This window comes from Suncus etruscus, chromosome 8 (assembly GCF_024139225.1).
Source record: "Suncus etruscus isolate mSunEtr1 chromosome 8, mSunEtr1.pri.cur, whole genome shotgun sequence".
Lineage (NCBI taxonomy): Eukaryota > Metazoa > Chordata > Mammalia > Eulipotyphla > Soricidae > Suncus > Suncus etruscus.
The window spans coordinates 35,959,293-35,977,392 of record NC_064855.1 but is presented as its reverse complement, the minus strand read 5'-3'; the positions used below and the strand labels follow the sequence as shown (position 1 = coordinate 35,977,392).

At 41.2% G+C, this 18,100-nt stretch overlaps 1 protein-coding gene and 1 pseudogene across 1 annotated transcript in view; one reads left to right on the top strand and one right to left on the bottom strand.

Annotated features, from left to right (window-relative positions):
• Positions 1 to 6,168, top strand: part of XPO4 (exportin 4) — a 107,244-nt gene extending 101,076 nt beyond the window's left edge. Inside the window, exons 21-23 of the mRNA XM_049778218.1 lie at positions 492 to 608; positions 2,398 to 2,490; positions 5,774 to 6,168. Coding sequence (XP_049634175.1) covers positions 492 to 608; positions 2,398 to 2,490; positions 5,774 to 5,971 — 408 coding nt within the window. The 3' untranslated portion in view covers positions 5,972 to 6,168. The remainder of the gene's footprint in view (positions 1 to 491; positions 609 to 2,397; positions 2,491 to 5,773) is intronic.
• A 10,312-nt stretch (positions 6,169 to 16,480) lies between these two features.
• On the bottom strand, positions 16,481 to 16,960 carry LOC126015709 (60S ribosomal protein L21-like; annotated as a pseudogene).
• Positions 16,961 to 18,100: the final 1,140 nt, after the last annotated feature.

Genomic DNA, 18,100 nt, shown 5'->3' with positions numbered 1-18,100 from the left:
TCACTTGGGGAAATACGATCTTATCTAAAGGAAAGTTTTACATGTTTTTATTTTCTTTATTTTTATATGTGGTTTGGATTTGTTTGTTTGTTTATTTTCAGAACATGCCATTTCTTTCTACCCTATTAGACTATTTTCCTCCCATTGGTTTGCCTTATTTGCCTTACATAAAGTAAGAGTACTGAGCTCGAATCCCAGCATCCCATATCTGGGTGTGACAACCCTCCCCCCCAAAAAAGTAAAAGTACTGAATTTGGTCCTGGTCCAAATTCATTCTTTTGTTAACTGTATGGTTTCTAATCAGAAATGTAGGGTTTGCTGGATTACAGACACTTAAGGGGTCACCTCAAACACATTTGCAAAGAATTTTTCTCCCCTGTACTGCATAGTAATATACTCATTTCTTTCTAGAAACAACCCTCTATTTGATAATGTTATACTGTTTTATCTTTTGCATCAAATATGTTTGTTCTTTGACATTCATGATCAGAATGAGTTCGGAGGTTTGCCAGCTTTGCCTTGAAGCATTGACACCATTAGCAGAGCAGTGTGCCAAAGCACAAGAAACAGATTCACCACTTTTTCTGGCAACTCGGCACTTTCTTAAGGTAAGGCATGTTTGGGTAGTGTGTTGTAAAATCGTCTGCTTTGACCAGTACTGTCAGTGCCCATAACTCTCTGATTTTTTGTTTTGTTTTGGTTTGGTTTTTGGTTTTTGGTTTTGGGGCACAACCGGCGGTGCTCAGTGGTTACTTCTGGCTATCTGCTCAGAAATTCAGAAATAGCTCCTGGCAGGCACGGGGGATCATATGGGATGCCGGGATTCGAACCAACCACCTTAGGTCCTGGATCTTCTGCTTGCAAGGCAAACACCACTGTGCTATCTCTCCGGCCCCATTGTGATGAGCTGCTTTCATTCTTTCAGAGCATAGAGAATGATTGCTTTCTATGTTTTCTGAAACATTTCCTGAACACACTAGTTTCCACTTTGATTTTGTTTTCATAAAATTGATGTGTTAAATTCTATTGGAATGTTGATAATTTGATTATTTGAGAGTACTCTACTAGATCATTACTATGGGTCTGGAGCGATAGTATTTCAGGTAGAGCACTTGCCATGTATGCAGCTGATCTGGGTTCGATCCCCGGCAGACCATCTAGTTCCCTGAACACCACCAGTGGGATTCCCGTGTGCAGAGCCATGAGTAATTCTTGAGCTGAGTATGGCCCCCAGACAATCAATTATGGACTTTTGAAGTCTAATTTTCCCATTTTAATGTGCCTATGCAAAAAAGAGCAGTGCCTCATGATACTACTGGTGCATATGGGGGTAAAAATAACAAGATAAACAATCCTGATAATCTAACTTGAACTCAGAACCCAAGAGGAACTTATCTACTAGAATTTATTACTAAACAAATCCATAAAAAAGGAACGGGGAAAGCTACTTCTATGTAAGGAAATAGACAAAAAGAATTATACCTATTAAGGAAATACATCTAAAGAAATATTTGGGGGCCAGGCGGTGGCGCTAAAGGTAAGGTGCCTGCCTTGCCTGCGCTAGCCTTGGACGGACCGCGGTTCGATCCCCCGGTGTCCCATATGGTCCCCCAAGCCAGGAGCAACTTCTGAGCACATAGCCAGGAGTAACTCCTGAGCGTTACAGGGTGTGGCCAAAAAAAAAAAAAAAAAGAAATATTTGAAGGTAGGCCGGGCGGTGGCGCTAGAGGTAAGGTGCCTGCCTTGCCTGCGCTAGCCTTGGACGGACCGCGGTTCGATTCCCCGGTGTCCCATATGGTCCCCCAAGCCAGGAGCAACTTCTGAGCGCATAGCCAGGAGTAACCCCTGAGCGTTACTGGGTGTGGCCAAAAAAAAAAAAAAAAGAAATATTTGAAGGTAGGCCGGGCGGTGGCGCTAGAGGTAAGGTGCCTGCCTTGCCTGCGCTAGCCTTGGACGGACCGCGGTTTGATCCCCTGGTGTCCCATATGGTCCCCCAAGCCAGGAGCAACTTCTGAGCGCATAGCCAGGAGTAACCCCTGAGTGTTACCGGGTGTGGCCCAAAAACAAACAAACAAAAAGAAATATTTGAAGGAGATATACATATCTCCTTTAAGTCTTTTGAAATAGTCTGGGGGGGTGGGTATATGGATAAAATCTGGAGCAAAGCTTCAGCTTGCAATCCTGTGACATAGTCTTGTGGAGTCTGAAAAATGGCTCCCAGCAGTCACATATCAATCTTTTTCTTTTTTTAATTTTAAACCTTGGTTTCTCTATTGCTCAGATTATTTAATAAGTACACATGACTGTTACATGTTTTTATTTTGGAAATGTGTGGGGCAGGAGTAGTCTATGACCATCATGTATTTTTTATTTAGAGGTCTTATCATGTACTTTCAGTTGGTTTTTGATATGCTGGTTTTACAAAAGCACAATACCGAGATGACCACTGCTGCTGGGGAAGCTTTCTACACGTTGGTGTGCCTACATCAGGTACTGGACAAATGTTTCTTCTGATCCTTTTCAATCCTTTTGCAAGGAGATTTTTCAGATAGATTTGGACCCAAATCTATGATTCTTCATTGTTAAGAGTCCATGACTTAATGCTTCATTTGTTTCAGTGAGGCTGTAGTTCTCTGAATTTGTTTGTTTGGGGACCATACTCATTGATGCTCAGGGATCACTCTTGGCAGGGGTCAGGAGACCATATGGAGTGCCAGTGATCAAACTCAGGTTGCCCATGGGCATGCACTTTATTCCTAAACTATTTCCAAACCTGGTTCTGACTTTTAATTTGCATTTATTTAGTTTGTTGTCTATTTGTAAGCATTTATTTTTCTCATAGTTATAAACAACCTTTTACATTGATTGCTAAAGATTATCCTTAAACAACTTAGCTAGGAATAGGATTCAGAGAGTAAAATATAACAGAGACATGGTTTCTACCCTAGAAAATTCTAGTTTTATGAGGCAGGTAAGACATAAGCCTCAGTACCAGAGATCATCAGAAAATAGTTTTACTTTCTATTTACAACATAGAAGCAATATAGTGTTTCATAATTCATTATGAAAATTCTTATTTAATTTTGTTCTGAAATTTTGAATTTAGTTTAATAGAAGAACATATGCTAGCTCACCCATCTCCCTCCCCTAGTGCACTACAATATTAGATTAGATGTATTAGAAGAACTATATTGGGTCATCAGTCACTTCAACTTCCTGCTTTTCACCTACCTCCACCTTGCCATATGTACCCTTCCCAGAATGACCAACTGATTAGCTTGAGAAGCTTTGGCATTATTTTAATAGAGTCCATAACATTCGCTGTGATTTTATTTCTCTTTACAAAAATCAATGGAATTGAGGAACATTTTCATGCTATTTATAGGCTCCCTTTCTCCAGACTTCAGAGACCACCTTTGCCCCAGGTCAGAGATGCTTTGGAAAACTTATCTTTTCTTTTTTGCGGGGGAAGTCATACCCTGCAGTACTCAGGGGTTACTCCTGAATCTTTGTTCAGAAATCAATCTTGGGGGCCGGAGAGATAGCATGGAGGTAAGGTGTTTGCCTTTCATGCAGAAGGTCATCGGTTCGAATCCCGGCGTCCCATATGGTCCCCTGTGCCTGCCAGGAGCAATTTCTGAGCATGGAGCCAGGAGTAACCCCTAAGCACTGCCGGGTGTGACCCAAAAACCACAAAAAAAAAAAAAAAAAAAAAAAAAGAAATCAATCTTGGCAGAGCTTAGAGGTCTATATGGGATTCTAAAGACCAAACCTGAATTAGCTGCACATAAGACAAGTGCCTTACCCCCTATCTCCTCAGCCCCTCTTGGATGTATTTTTATTCTCTGCCTTAGAAACCATATGGTTCCTATCTCAAGTCTGTGGCCATTTCTGCCATCAGCTTCCTTAGGTTTGCTAGGAAGAGAAGCTTCTTGTCCCCACATATATAGTCAGTATATTCTGGAGGTTTTTAATCTTCTATATTATTATTATTATTATTATTTTATATTTATTATATATTTTATTTATATATTTTTTATTTATATATTTTATTTATATATTATTATATATTTATTTATACTTGGCTTTGTCCTTGCTCTCTGCTCAAGGATCACTATTGTTATCCAGGGTTTATGTGGAGCCCTGAGGGTTGAATCCAGGTTGGTTGTATGCAAGTTAAGCATTGTTCTCTCTCTCTAGTCCCTGCAGTCTATTAAAAAACATTCACACATTTGGAGCTAGTAGGGCTAACCTGGGTTAGATTCAGGATACTATATGCTCCCCTTCTGTTCAGAGCCAAGAGTAAACCCTGAGCACTGTTAGATGTGGTTCTCAAATTAAAAAAAAAAAAAAAAAAAGAAAAGAAAACAATATTCTCATACTCTAGGAGAGTGAACAGGAACTTGGGGTTGGACCGAGCATCTTGATTCTCTCATCCCTGTTGTTTCTGCTGTGTAGAGAAATAATATCTCTGCTTCCCTATGAACAGACTTGCTAGTTGGATGAAGCAATTTAGAATGGAAATTGAAGATTCCACATGAAAAATTTGCTTTAACTGTTCTGGGTTTCCAAGAAGCTAATGCAAAACAGTAACCAGAACACTGTTTTTTTCCCCAAGAAAACTTAGAAACATTTTCTTGCTGAGTTTTCCTTCATGTCACCGTATATAAGACTGTATTATGGACAGTGTTAAAAATAGAAAACTTGGGGTCTGAGCAATAATACAACACACAGATTTGATCACAGATTTGCACACAGATTTGATCCCTGATACCCCGTATGGTTTTCTAAGCTCCATCAGGAGTGGATCCCTGAATGTAAGCCAGGAGTAAACCCTGAGCACTACTGGGTTTGTTCACCCTGGGGAAAAAGAAGAAAAGCTACTAATAGATATTCCATACTCCTGCATTTATGAAGTTGACCCTGTCCCCTTTTCAACAACTATGGGGTACAGTCCTGGTTGGAGTTCTTTGTGCTGCCATTCACAGCCTTTTGATTGTACTCTGCGTGCGTGCTAGCCAGTATGCACATGCATACAATAGGATAGTGGGGGGTCGGATGGGGTCTAGAGCCAAGCAACTCCAGTTCTTTGAGGTAGTGTGGTCTTAAACTTATTAACTAACTTCTGTTTCAAAAACATTACTACGGGGGCCGGAGAGATAGCATGGAGGTAAGGCGTTTGCCTTGCATGTAGAAGGTCGGTGGTTCAAATCCCAGCATCCCATATGGTCCCCTGAGCACTGCTGGGTGTGATTAAAAACAAAAAACAAAAAAACCAACGTTACTATGAAATACCAGAAGATAAACAGTGCTTGTTATAGAATTGCTTTGTAGGGGGTTGGAGCGGTAGTACAGCGTTAGGGTGTTTGACTCGCAGGCAGCCAATCCAGGACAGACCCCAGATTCCTGGCATTCTATATGGTCCTCAGAGCCTGCCAGGAGTGATTTCTGATCGCAGAGCCAGAAGTACCTACCAAGCACCTCCAGGTGTGACCCAAAAACAAAAAAAAATCCGTCTACTCTGTATAGGAATAAGGTCATTTAAGTTTAAACAGTACATAGGACCCAGAACATAATAAACTTTTAGAATGTTTTAACCATTAAGACAGGACTCTCCAGCCATACTCTGTTGGAATTTCACTGTCTAGTAAGAGAGCTAACTAACCTACATATGTGAAGAGTAAGGGAGGTATGTGTAATCTTGTCTGCTTTATCTCTTATGTGAAATTTAAGCAAGATATGTGTGATCATCTCTACTTTATCTCTTTGATAGGCAGAATACTCTGAATTGGTTGAAACCTTACTGTCAAGTCAGCAGGACCCAGTTATTTATCAAAGATTAGCAGATGCCTTCAACAAGCTCACTGCAAGCAGCACTCCTCCAACGCTGGATCGAAAGCAGAAGATGGCCTTCTTAAAAAGTTTAGAAGAATTTATGGCAAATGTTGGTGGTCTCCTTTGTGTAAAATAAAAGACAAAACTTTAAGCTTAATTTAGATCCTTTCTGCGAAGTGCACTGAATTGCTAAAAGTTGACTCTTGATCTGTTCTTAATTTCTTTGGCCATTTTGAATTTTGGAGGGCCCAAAAGTTTGATATGTAATACAGGAGAGGTCAACTTTGAATTAACTTCTGCTGTTAGCCACAATCTGTTTCATAGATTTTGAATGATGATATAAAATTCTCAAAATGAAATTCCATATATGTGCAGACAGATACGGGCACCATGAAATACATATTCAGTGCCTTTCCCCCAGTATCAAAATATTCAGTGTCTGACCAAAGTCTCCATCTTTCATGATTCAATCCTTGGTGGCTGTGTGCTCAACAGTATTTCTCAAAATACTGCCCTTGGGTCACCTGTGTCTCTCGAAGAGCTGATTGAAACGGCAGAGTTCTTGAACAGATTCTCAGAGTCAAGAGTTCTGATGGATCTTGGATTCCTCATTCTGAAAGTCTTCTGGCCACCCCCTAAGTTGAAAATCAATGCAAAGGACATTGGAAACGCTTAATGGAGTTTGCTTTCAAATTGGGGAGGAGTGTTGTGATTAGGTTTGTAATTCAGCGGATAAAAAGAAACACCAGCTGACTTTTTCTTACATATTCTTTTGAAATGTCAGCCTGGTACTGCAGCATCTCTGATTCTGGTCTCTGATCCTTCTTTGATGCCTGGATTGGGGAAGGAAAATGCATCTTTCTTCTTTGTTCCATAACAACTGTAGGAACTGTAGCCATTTCATTGCCTTAATTTTAAGAAGAAAATAAAAAACAAATGGCTTGCTTTAGTAAGGAATCAAGTTTTGATGCCTCAGAGTTTAGGGTGTTAGCTGCTATGAATCTGGTGCCCTTTGATCGTGTATTTATGTGGTTTATGAGTGAAGTGAAAGACTCATTCAAATGTAGTCTTCTTGAGTGTGTTTTTAATCCAGCCACGGAGCCCATGGCTAATAACCTACTCTGAATTGTTTGCTTAAGCAATAAGTATTTTAAAGGATGTGAATTACTGATTCATACAACTATTATACATTGGGGCATGAGGGGCAATAATTATGCTCGCGTTCGTGCTGTTCTTATTTCACAGGAGCCTCGGAAATTTAAAGAGATTAAAAAAATTCACTTTCAGAGCCTCTAGTTTGATTTTTATAATTGGGATTTTTGTACAGCTGCTATTCTCCCTTTAGTTCTGTATCCCAATTTGAATGACTGGGTTTAGAAAATGGAAGGTATAGGACACTCCCCTTTGGTCAGAGAGTACAGTAGGTGGGCATTTGTATGCATGCACTTGATCTTGGCACCTCATGTGCGGGGTTTGGCACCTCATGTGCGGGGTGGGTTGGGAAGTGGGCCTGCAGGATTGATCCCTGAGCCTGACCACAGAGCCTGGAGCACAGTTGGGTGTGGCCCAAAATCTCCCACCCCACCCCAGTACCTCAAGTAGGAAAATTTCACCAATGCAATGCCAACACCACACAGTATAATGTCCTCTGAGGAAAACACACTCTGGAACTGCTTCTCAGGGGTAGATTGATCCTGTTGTGTTCCCGACACTTATGTGTTAATCTGTCCTTCAAATATACTGTTTGTGTTTGAATCACATTTAGCATATCAACCTTCAGTTCAAGGCTTAGTATGACACTGTATTTTTTTTTGTTTTGTTTTGTTTTTGTTTTTGGGTCACACCCGGCGGTGCTCAGGGGTTACTCCTGGCTGTCTGCTCAGAAATAGCTCCTGGCAGGCACGGGGGACCATATGGGACACCGGGATTCGAACCAACCACCTTAGGTCCTGGATCGGCTGCTTGCAAGGCAAACACCACTGTGCTATCTCTCCAGGCCCGACACTGTATTTTTAAAAATATTTGATAAGATCATTTTTTCAAATGTATGTTTTGTTCTCTGTTAAAAACTGAAGTCTTGTGCTGCAGGCGTCTTGTGTCTCAGCAGTTCTAGTTTCCTCACAAGAGGAAAACAAGTAATGTGGGTGGCCGAATATGAAATAATGGAACCACACAAAATAAATTGCATGGGGATCCTTGTCTTCAATAGACGTGAGACAAGTTTAATTTCCAGGCTGGGAGTATATAAAGGGTAAAGGGACAGTCATATCATGAAAGGAATGCCCACATTTGTTTCTTTTCGAAGTACAGAAATTATCAATGTATGTTTTTTTTGATTTTTAAAACAAATCCACATGGCTTTAGGTGGTTTGTAATCTTAGAATAGAATAGATTTGGGGCCGGAGAGATAGCATGGAGGTAAGGCATTTGCCTTTCATGCAGGAGGTCATCGGTTCGAATCCCGGTGTCCCATATGGTCCCCCGTGCCTGCCAGGAGCAATTTCTGAGCATGGAGCCAGGAATAACCCCTGAGCACTGCCGGGTGTGACCCAAAAACCACAAAAAAAAAAAAAAATAGAATAGATTTCAGTTAGAAGTCAGAGGATAAAAGGAAGGCTAATTTCTTACATATCAAAGTAGTTCCTGACCCAAGATGTCATTACTGATATAAATTTAGGGATTGCAAGAATCCTGGTTTCCTTCCTAATAACAAATATCCTTTTTTTTTTTTTTTTTTTTTTGGTTTTTTGGGCCACACCCGTTTGACGCTCAGGGGTTACTCCTGGCTATGTGCTCAGAAATCGCCCCTGGCTTGGGGGGACCATATGGGACGCCGGGGGGATCGAACCGCGGTCCTTCCTTGGCTAGCGCTTGCAAGGCAGACACCTTACCTCCAGCGCCACCTACCCGGCCCCCAACAAATATCCTTAACCTAAGGGAATAGTTTTCTAGCTAGGGGCTAAGGTCAACTTCCTATGGTCTGGTTATAGAAAGAGATAAAACTTATATGAAAGGAGTACAAAATTATACCTAGTAAATTCAATAGCCTAATTCTACACTGGCCAAATCTATTTGCTAGCAGGTATTCAATGTGACAGGTAACGTCCCTGAGGTAAAGTCATCCTTCTATGATGTTCAAAGACATGGAGAGAAGACATTGTCTTTAAGATGCTATGGTTTAATTTGGCCTTTAGGAGTAAATAGGCTGACAGAAAGAGACCAAACCTGTCTTACTATTTGGTGTGGAAATTTCTCTGGAAAAAGGAATTTGATAGAGGCCCTATCTCTCTGGCCCCCAAAACATTGTTTTTTAAAGAATTCCTTCAAAATTAATTTTTTTAAAATGAAAAATGTTCAAATTAGGTAAATTGCCTACCTCAAATTTATTTGAAGTGTCATGGCTCAAAATTTTTCGTTAAACATTTTCATTTGGCTTTTAAGAAATGTAAAGTAGACCTGATCAATTGTACCAAAACCTTGCTATATTTAGCCAAAGAATTTGTTTGGTTCAGGTAAAGATAGAGGCATTCTTTTTGTTATAACGGATGGGATAGATTGTTTAGTTTCTGATCTCCCACTCCTACGTAACTTTGAAAAGACAGATATTTTAGGATGTCTTTGGTGGTGTTTAGGAGGTGTGGTTTCGAATGAGACTTGAAAGGGAAATGTCATTTTTAAGGATTTCAAGTGAAATCCATCATCCCTCTCACCGTTGTGATTCGCTCTTCATCTTTCCCTAGGCCTTTCTTGCAGTCGGGAGGTTTTGTGTTTTGTATTTTTTTTTTCCATCTATATTCTTAGGTCTTTTAGTTATAGGGAACTGTCATGTATAAAGTAAAAGCTAATTTTTCTAATGTAAATTACTGCATCTGCACTGTGTATTTCATGGGATTCTGACTGTAGGTGTGCTTGAGTTCTAGTGGACTGATGTGTGGTATTTTTGAGCACATAAAGTCATGACAGATTGCAAAATATAAATATACTTATTAATAAACATATAAATTATAATATATGGGGACAGAGAGATAGCACAGTGGTAGGGAGTTTGCATGCAGCTGATTCAGTACGGATGGTGGTTCGAATCCCAGCATCCCATATGGTCCCTGAGTCTGCCAGGAGCGATTTCTGAGCACAGAAGCCAGAGGTGACCCCTGAGTGCTGCCAGATGTGACCCCAAAAACAGAAAAAATAAAAAATAGTATATGTTGATATATTATAGGTTATGTTATATACTATATATTATATATATTAATTAAATATAAATGCAAAATATAAATATTATTTATTTCTCTGTGCAAGGAAAGAAGCTCCATGAAGTGAATCTGTAGTTTAATGGTCACAAAGAGCTAGCACTATTCTTAAATATATTATTAAAACAAAAACAACCTGAAGAGCTAGCACTATTACCATTCAGCACATGTACAGTTTTATAAGAATTTATAAATATTAAAGTTTTAAACATACTAAGCTTAAGTAGGTTTTCTTTGGGGGGTGAGCCACACCCGGCTGTGCTCAGGGGTTACTCCTGGCTATGCACTCAGAAATCGCTCCTGACTTGGGGGACCATATGGGACACTGGGGAACGAACCAAGGTCCATCCTGGATCAGCCACATGCAAAATAAGCGCCCTGCCGCTACACTACCACTCCAACCCCTTATGTAGTTTATTTTTAAAAACCAGGATGGATTATGCTATTTAGAAATTTACCTATATAGGGCCGGAGAGATAGCACAGCAGTGTTTGCCTTGCAAGCAGCCGATCCAGGACCAGAGGTGGTTGGTTCGAATCCCAGTGTCCCATGTGGTCCCCCGTGCCTGCCAGGAGCTACTTCTGAGCAGACAGCCAGGAGTAACCCCTGAGCACCGCCGGGTGTGACCCAAAAACCAAAAAAATAAAATAAATTTACCTATATAAATAATATATCATTGAAAATGTATTCCATTTTTTTTAAAGTTGCTTAATGTAATTCTAATAAATTCAGTCTTGTATAGCTATGGTTACAAACAGTATCACTTTCACTAAATACTTCTTCCACTAAATACTTCTATTACATTTTTGTTTTGATCATATATGATTTATTCATAACCAATTGGCTAGACTATTATGAACCTTAATGAAATGGTGCTAGTTTATGTATTACTATAGGGGCTGGAGAGATAAAGTTGACAGGCACAGGATTTTACCCAATCGTTAAACAGTTTTTAATGCAATACAGGCTGCTAAATAGAATATCTGCTTAGATAGGATAAATTGTGGGGGACTGGAGTGATAGTATAATAGGTAGGTCATTTACTTTGCAGGGATGCCCCAGGAGTAACCTTTGAGTACTGTCAGTATGACCGAATAGAAACGAACAAAATTAAAATAAATAAATTGGTGGGGCTGCCGTGGTGGCGCTAGAGGTAAGGTGTCTGCCTTGCTAGTGCTAGCCTAGGACGGACTGCGGTTCAATCTCCCAGTGTCCCATATGGTCACCCAAGCCAGGAGCGACTTTTTTTTGGGGGGGGGCCACACCCGGCGGTGCTCATGGGTTACTCCTGGCTGTCTGCTCAGAAATAGCTCCTGGCAGGCACAGGGGACCCTATGGGACACCGGGATTCGAACCAACCACCTTTGGTCCTGGATTGGCTGCTTGCAAGGCAAAAGCCGCTGTGCTATCTCTCCGGGCCCCCCCCTTTTTTTTGATGTTTTTTTAAATCTTAATTATTAATCACATTTCTGAATTTTTGTGAGGTTTTCTGGTTTTGTTTTTGTTTTTTGATCATACCTAATGGCTCTCAGGGCTTGCTTTATCCTGGCTATGTGCTCAGAGATGACTCTTGACAGTTCCCCTGGGAGCCATATGTATATGTACTGGGGGTCAAACCTAAGACACATATGACACACATTTCCTACCTGTTGTACTATCTCTCCACCCACCACACATTTATATTTGTGTTTCTTCATAATTTTCATTTATTCGTATTTATTGTCTTTAAAATATGTAAAATATAATTTTTTGAATTATCTTTATAATGAATTGCAAAGAATTTTATATTTAAAATATTTGTTGGGTTTTTCCCTTATTATAGCATCATGTTTTTCTTTCCCATATTTATTTTATTTTTTATTTTATTTTCTTTGCTCTAAACCCAACAGTCCTTAGGGGTTACTCTTGGCTTTGTGCCCAAGGCACCATATGGAATAGTGGATATCAAACCCAGGTTGGCAGAGTGTAAGGCAAATGCCCTATCCACTGTGCTATTGCTCTAACCCCAATATTTTCTTTTTTGTTTGTTTTGGTTTTTGGGTTTTTTGTTTTGTTTTGTTTTTGTTTTTCGGGCCACACCGTTTGATGCTCAGGGGTTACTCCTGGCTAAGCGCTCAGAAATTGCCCCTGGCTTGGGAGGACCATATGGGACGCCGGGATATCGAACCGCGTTGCGATCTTTCCTTGGATATCGCTTGCAAGGCAGACACCTTACCTCTAGCGCCACCTCGCCGGCCCCCAATATTTTCATTTTTAAAAGTTACTTTTTTTTTTCTTTTTGGGTCACACTCTGCAGCACTCAAGGCTCTGTGCTCAGAAATCACCCCTGGCAGGCTCCGGGGAACCATATGGGATGCTGGGAGTCAACCAACCTCTGTCCTGGATCGGCTATGTGTAAGGCAAATGCCATACCGCTGTGCTCTCTCCAGCCCTAAAATTACTTTATTTAAAAACACTGTAGTTACAAGGCTGTTCATAGCACAGTTGGGTTTTTTCACAGATAAAATTTGTTGATGATTTTCAGTCATACAATCTTCACACCAGTGCACATTTCCTACCACCAATACCTCCAGTTTCCCTTCCACCCTTCCCCCATCTTCTGGGGGAGATATTTTAATTCTCTCTGTCTCTCTCTGTCTCTGTCTCTGTCTCCTTTTTGTTTTTTCCCAGTTTTAGACACTGGCATGCAATATTGTTACTGAGGGGTATGGTGACTTTTAGCACAATTTTTTTTTTTTTTTTTTTTGGTTTTTGGGCCACACCCGGTAACGCTCAGGGGTTACTCCTGGCTATGCGCTCAGAAGTTGCTCCTGGCTATGCGCTCAGAAGTTGCTCCTGGCTTGTGGGACCATATGGGACACAGGGGGATCGAACCGCGGTCCGTCCAAGCTAGCGCAGGCAAGGCAGGCGCACCTTACCTTTAGCGCCACCGCCCGGCCCCTTAGCACACTATTTTAATCTTTCAGCACTCAATTCTTGACCAGCGCGGCAGCCCCTCTTTTTCTTTTTTCTTTTTTTGGTTTTTGGTTTTTGGGTCACACCCGGCAGCGCTCAGGGGTTACTCCTGGCTTTATGCTCAGAAATTGCTCCTGGCAGGCTCAGGGGACCTATGGGACTCTGGGATTCGAACCACTGACCTTCTGCATGCAAAGCAAACAGCTTACTCCATGCTATCTCTCCAGCCCCGCTATGGTGATTCTTCACAATAGGCAGCCCCATCCTATTGAGAGGGAACTGAGGCAAATTGCTTCACAGAACTTAATGAGAAAAAAAAATCCCCAAGACAAAGAAAACATAGAACAGCATGTGTTAAGTACTTTGAGTATGATAGCAAATAGTTTTGTTACTAAGTACTAAGTTTTTAAACTGTTCAGTTCTGATTACCTCCTTGGATTTCTAAGAACACATTTTGCTGGATTACATAAATACGTACTTAACACCTGATCATCACTATCTTTAAATACTTTGATAACTTCAAATATAGTATGATTCTGTCTTTAATAATCCAGTCCTCAGGGTGGCAATGAAGCATTATGTTATTATTGAAAAGTTTTGTTATAACACGTGATTTACCAAGTTGTTCATAATGTTGTTTTGGGCATTAAGTGTTCAAACACCAATCCTAGTGTGACCTCACCTTCACCAGTGACCACAGTTACCTACCAGCCACCCTCGCCTGCCCTAATGTAGCCACAAAAGAATTCACCTTATATTGTTTGTTATAACACAAACGTAAAACGAATTATCCAAATTTAGATCAGTAGGGGTTAATTTGAAATAATTGTTTTATCTCCCCATGGAGTCAGTGTTTAAGGGCTTACCAGGCTGTGGTTGGTTCTAGTTGAGCTTTGTGTGTTGCTGTTTAGGCTCACTAGATTTGGTAGAGTATTATATGACTTTTCCATCAGATTTTCTGTGATATTACTGGGCTAATACTACTATAAAATTTTGAATAGGTGAGTGTCTGTTGTGGTTGCACAGTCCACAAGTTATAGGTCTGAAATAAACTTAGTAGCGTGGCAGTTTGATAAGGTAAATCTTTTCTTTCAAAATTTGTAGCATGTGGCTCTGGGCTGCTTTGTGTCATACAGAAAGGAGTGTCTGTCCCCAGTCATTCTGAGAATTCCACAAAGAAAACAGCTCACTCTGAATTACCTGGGAAATATCAGCCACCATTATTACCTTTTAGAGTAGTAGAGAAGCTGATCCATTTTTCTTCCAAGAAAAATGTGGATGGAGGCTGGTCGGTTTTCTGTTGGGGAGAGGGGTATTCGGGCCAATCCCATTCTGAATAAAGTTTCAGAGTTTTCAGCTTCGTAGTCTGGTTCAGCTCTTCATATTGAGTTCAGTCGAAATGGGCTGTTCTGTCAGGTGTAGGGTGTACATGGAGCAGTGCAGTGCAGTTCATGTGTAAAGAGAAATCTGCCTCCACTGTTCTGAAATTTTCACAGAGCTTTCCGTCTAGACCAGACTATCTGGGATGTATTGATTACCATTATTTTCTTTCTGAGATCATTATATTATTAGCCATATCTTTTCTTTCTTTTCTTTTTCTTTTTTTTCTTTCTTTCTTTTTTTTTTTTTTTTGGTGGTTTTTGGGTCACACCGGCAGTGCTCAGGGGTTACTCCTGGCTCCATGCTTAGAAATAGCTCCTGGCAGGCATGGGGGAGCATATGGGACGCCGGGATTCGAACCAATGACCTGCATGAAAGGCAAACGCCTTACCACCATGCTATCTCTCCGGCCCCAGCCATATCTTTTTGGGTTTGTGGTTTTTTTTTGTTTTGTTTTGTTTTTGTTTTTTGGGCCACACCCGTTTGATGCTCAGGGGTTACTCCTGGCTATGTGCTCAGAAGTCACCTCTGGCTTGGGGGGACCATATGGGATGCCGGGGATCAAACTGTGGTCCTTCCTTGGCTAACGCTTGCAAGGCAGACACCTTACCTCTAGCGCCACCTCACCAGCCCCCAGCCATATCTTTTTCAAAGAAGAAAATTGATCTGTTTAGTCAGTGATTGTTTCTGTTGAATATGTTTATCTCATTTCATCAATAATTAATAATTAACTTAGCTGTTATCAAATAAATTGAATAGAAGCCTTTCTTTTTTGTGTGAAGTTAAAACTTTTTACTACAATGTAAAAAAAAAAACAATGTGAAGCTCTAAAACAGGTTCTCAAAACTTAAAAGAAAAATCAATTATTTCTTCCTACCTGCACCCCTATCTACCTTCTTTCAGTGAATAACACTGCCCTGGTTTCTGCTACCTCCCCAGGTACTTCCATAAGGAAACCAGTTTGGAAACTTATCAGAAGAACATAGTTCCATTTCCCTCAGCTTTCCATCAGGGGGCAGGGGAATGTTTATGCTTCCCCCAAACCGTGCTCTGGAGCTATTCCTGGTCAGCAGGGCCTGAGATTGCTTTACCTCTCAGATCCTAGATACATGCTCATGGCCACATCCAATAGTGTTGGGATTGGGGAGGCTAATGGTGACCTGGACTGAACCAGGGTAAATGCATACAAGGCATGTTGCCTAATCCCCCTCTACTGTAGTATATCTCCTGGTGCTTCTTTTTTTTTGTTTTGTTTTGTTTTTGGTTTTTGGTTTTTGGGTCACACCAGCAGAATTCAGGGGTTACTCTCTCCTGGTGCTTCTTACTCAGTGGATTTATGAAACTGGCTTTCTGTTTTTCTTTTTCTTTTCTTTTTTTAACTTAATTTGTTTTATTTAAAGAGGATCTATTGGGGCCGGAGAGATAGCATAGCGCTAAGGTGTTTGCTTTACATGCAGAAGGTCGGTGGTTTGAATCCCATCATCCCATATGGTCCCCTGAGCCTGCCAGGAGTGATTTCTGAGCGTAGAGCCAGGAGGAACCCCTGAGCGCTGCCAGGTGTGACCCAAAAACCAAATAAATAAGTAAAGAGCATGTATTGGGGCCCGGAGAGATAGCACAGCGGCGTTTGCCTTGCAAGCAGCCGATCCAGGACCAAAGGTGGTTGGTTCAAATCCCGGTGTCCCATATGGTCCCCCGTGCCTGCCAGGAGCTATTTCTGAGCAGACAGCCAGGAGTAATCCCTGAACACCGCCGGGTGTGGCTCAAAAACCAAAAAAAAAAAAAAGAGCATGTATCACATAGTTGATCACAATACATTTGTTTCCAGGTGAGAATGAAAAAAATTTTTTTATAGTTCAGAGATATGGGGCCGGGCGGTGGCGCTAAAGGTAAGGTGCCTGCCTTGCCTGCGCTAACCTTGGACGGACCGCGGTTCGATCCCCCGGTGTCCCATATGGTCCCCCAAGCCAGGAGCAAACTTCTGAGCACATAGCCAGGAGTAACCCCTGAGCGTTACCGGGTGTGGCCCAAAAACCAAAAAAAAAAAAAAAAAAAGCCTCTCATGCCATGAATTCATAATGAATCGATTCCAGCAGCTCAGGCTCCTTTTCATTGGGTCTCATAAGATGTGCTTCTCTGGGTGGAGCAGGCTGGCTCTTCAACTGAACCCAAATCCCTTTCTCTTTGGCTTCCTACTTTTTCTAATCATTTTTCTTCACATGCTTCAGGAAGCTGACTTGACTTTTAGTGTGCTTCATATGCTCAATATGAACATTAATTCTCTTGGCAAGAATCTTGCCTTTTACTTTTTTATTTACAACAATGCCATCAGCATGCTGGGTAACACTGTAGACTCTTCCAGTTTTTCCATGGTAACATTTGTGGAGCATTCCTATTTGAACAATGTCATTCCCTTTATGTCTATAATATCACCTTTCTTATAAATCTGCATGTATGTGGCCAAAGGAACAACTCCATGTTTTCTAAAGGGCCTAGAAAACATATAACTGTGCCCTCCTCTTTCCCTTTGTTTTGGTCATGACTGTGATTTACTGGAAAAAACTGGAAGATGGCGGTTCCAGCCCAAAAATGAAATTATTGAAAAGAAAAAAGAAAAGTACAGCAACAAGAAAAATTGTGAAAAATCATTGCATCTGGCAATGGGTGTCTAAATTGGTGTGTTCATACAGGGTTGACAGTATTAAAAGTGGAGTTGCCTTGCGGTCCAGAATTCTAAGCACTATTGCTGTGGATTTTGTGGAGCATGTTCTTAGCTACTAGTGCTTTCAGAAGTATAAGAAGGCGGAGAGGGGATGGAGGAGGCCAGAGGGTGCCCGCACTAATTCCAAAAAAAGTCCTGGTGATATCAGCCCTGGCTTACATGGAGTTTTGGTCAGATTAGTATTTGTACAGAGAGCCACAGAGGAGTGGTGAAGCAGGACCATTGGCAAAATGGAAATTGTGAGTGATGGGGTGCAACAGGCATGGCTTCAGCAGGGTGGAGACCTGGCACACTCTTCTTCCAAGATTGCCAGCATGCAGCTGCATGGTTGGTGTACCCATAATTTTTTATGGATGTTTTATATCTCTTTCAAGACAATGAGTCTTTGGAGCTGGCCAGGTGCACACATGGTGACCTGAAACTGGTTTTCAAGGGACTGTTCATAGCAGCTTGTTTAGATTCATTTGACATTTTTTTTTTGGGGAGGGGGTCACACCTGGCGGTGCTCAGGGGTTACTCCTGGCTGTCTGCTCAGAAATAGCTCCTGGCAGGCACGGGGGACCACATGGGACACCGGGATTCGAACCAACCACCTTTGGTCCTGGATCGGCTGCTTGCAAGGCAAACACCGCTGTGCTATCTCTCCGGGCCCCTCATTTGACTTTTTAGTAGTAGTAAAACTGGAAAGATGAAAAATACAGAGTATGCATTTCTCATTTTTTTCAGAGTATGCATTTCCTAATTCATGATATATTTCTAGATAAATTTGACATTTATGTACCAAATGGTACACTTATATAGCATTCTGCATTCTTGTGGTCTTCATGTCTTGTGGGCTGCTTTTTAGTTGTCAACATTTGCACAATTCTCTTGGGAAAGTGAATATAGATACTGTTCTCAAGGATCTTCTTTGGGGCCGGAGAGATAGCACAGCGGCATTTGCCTTGCAAGCAGCCGA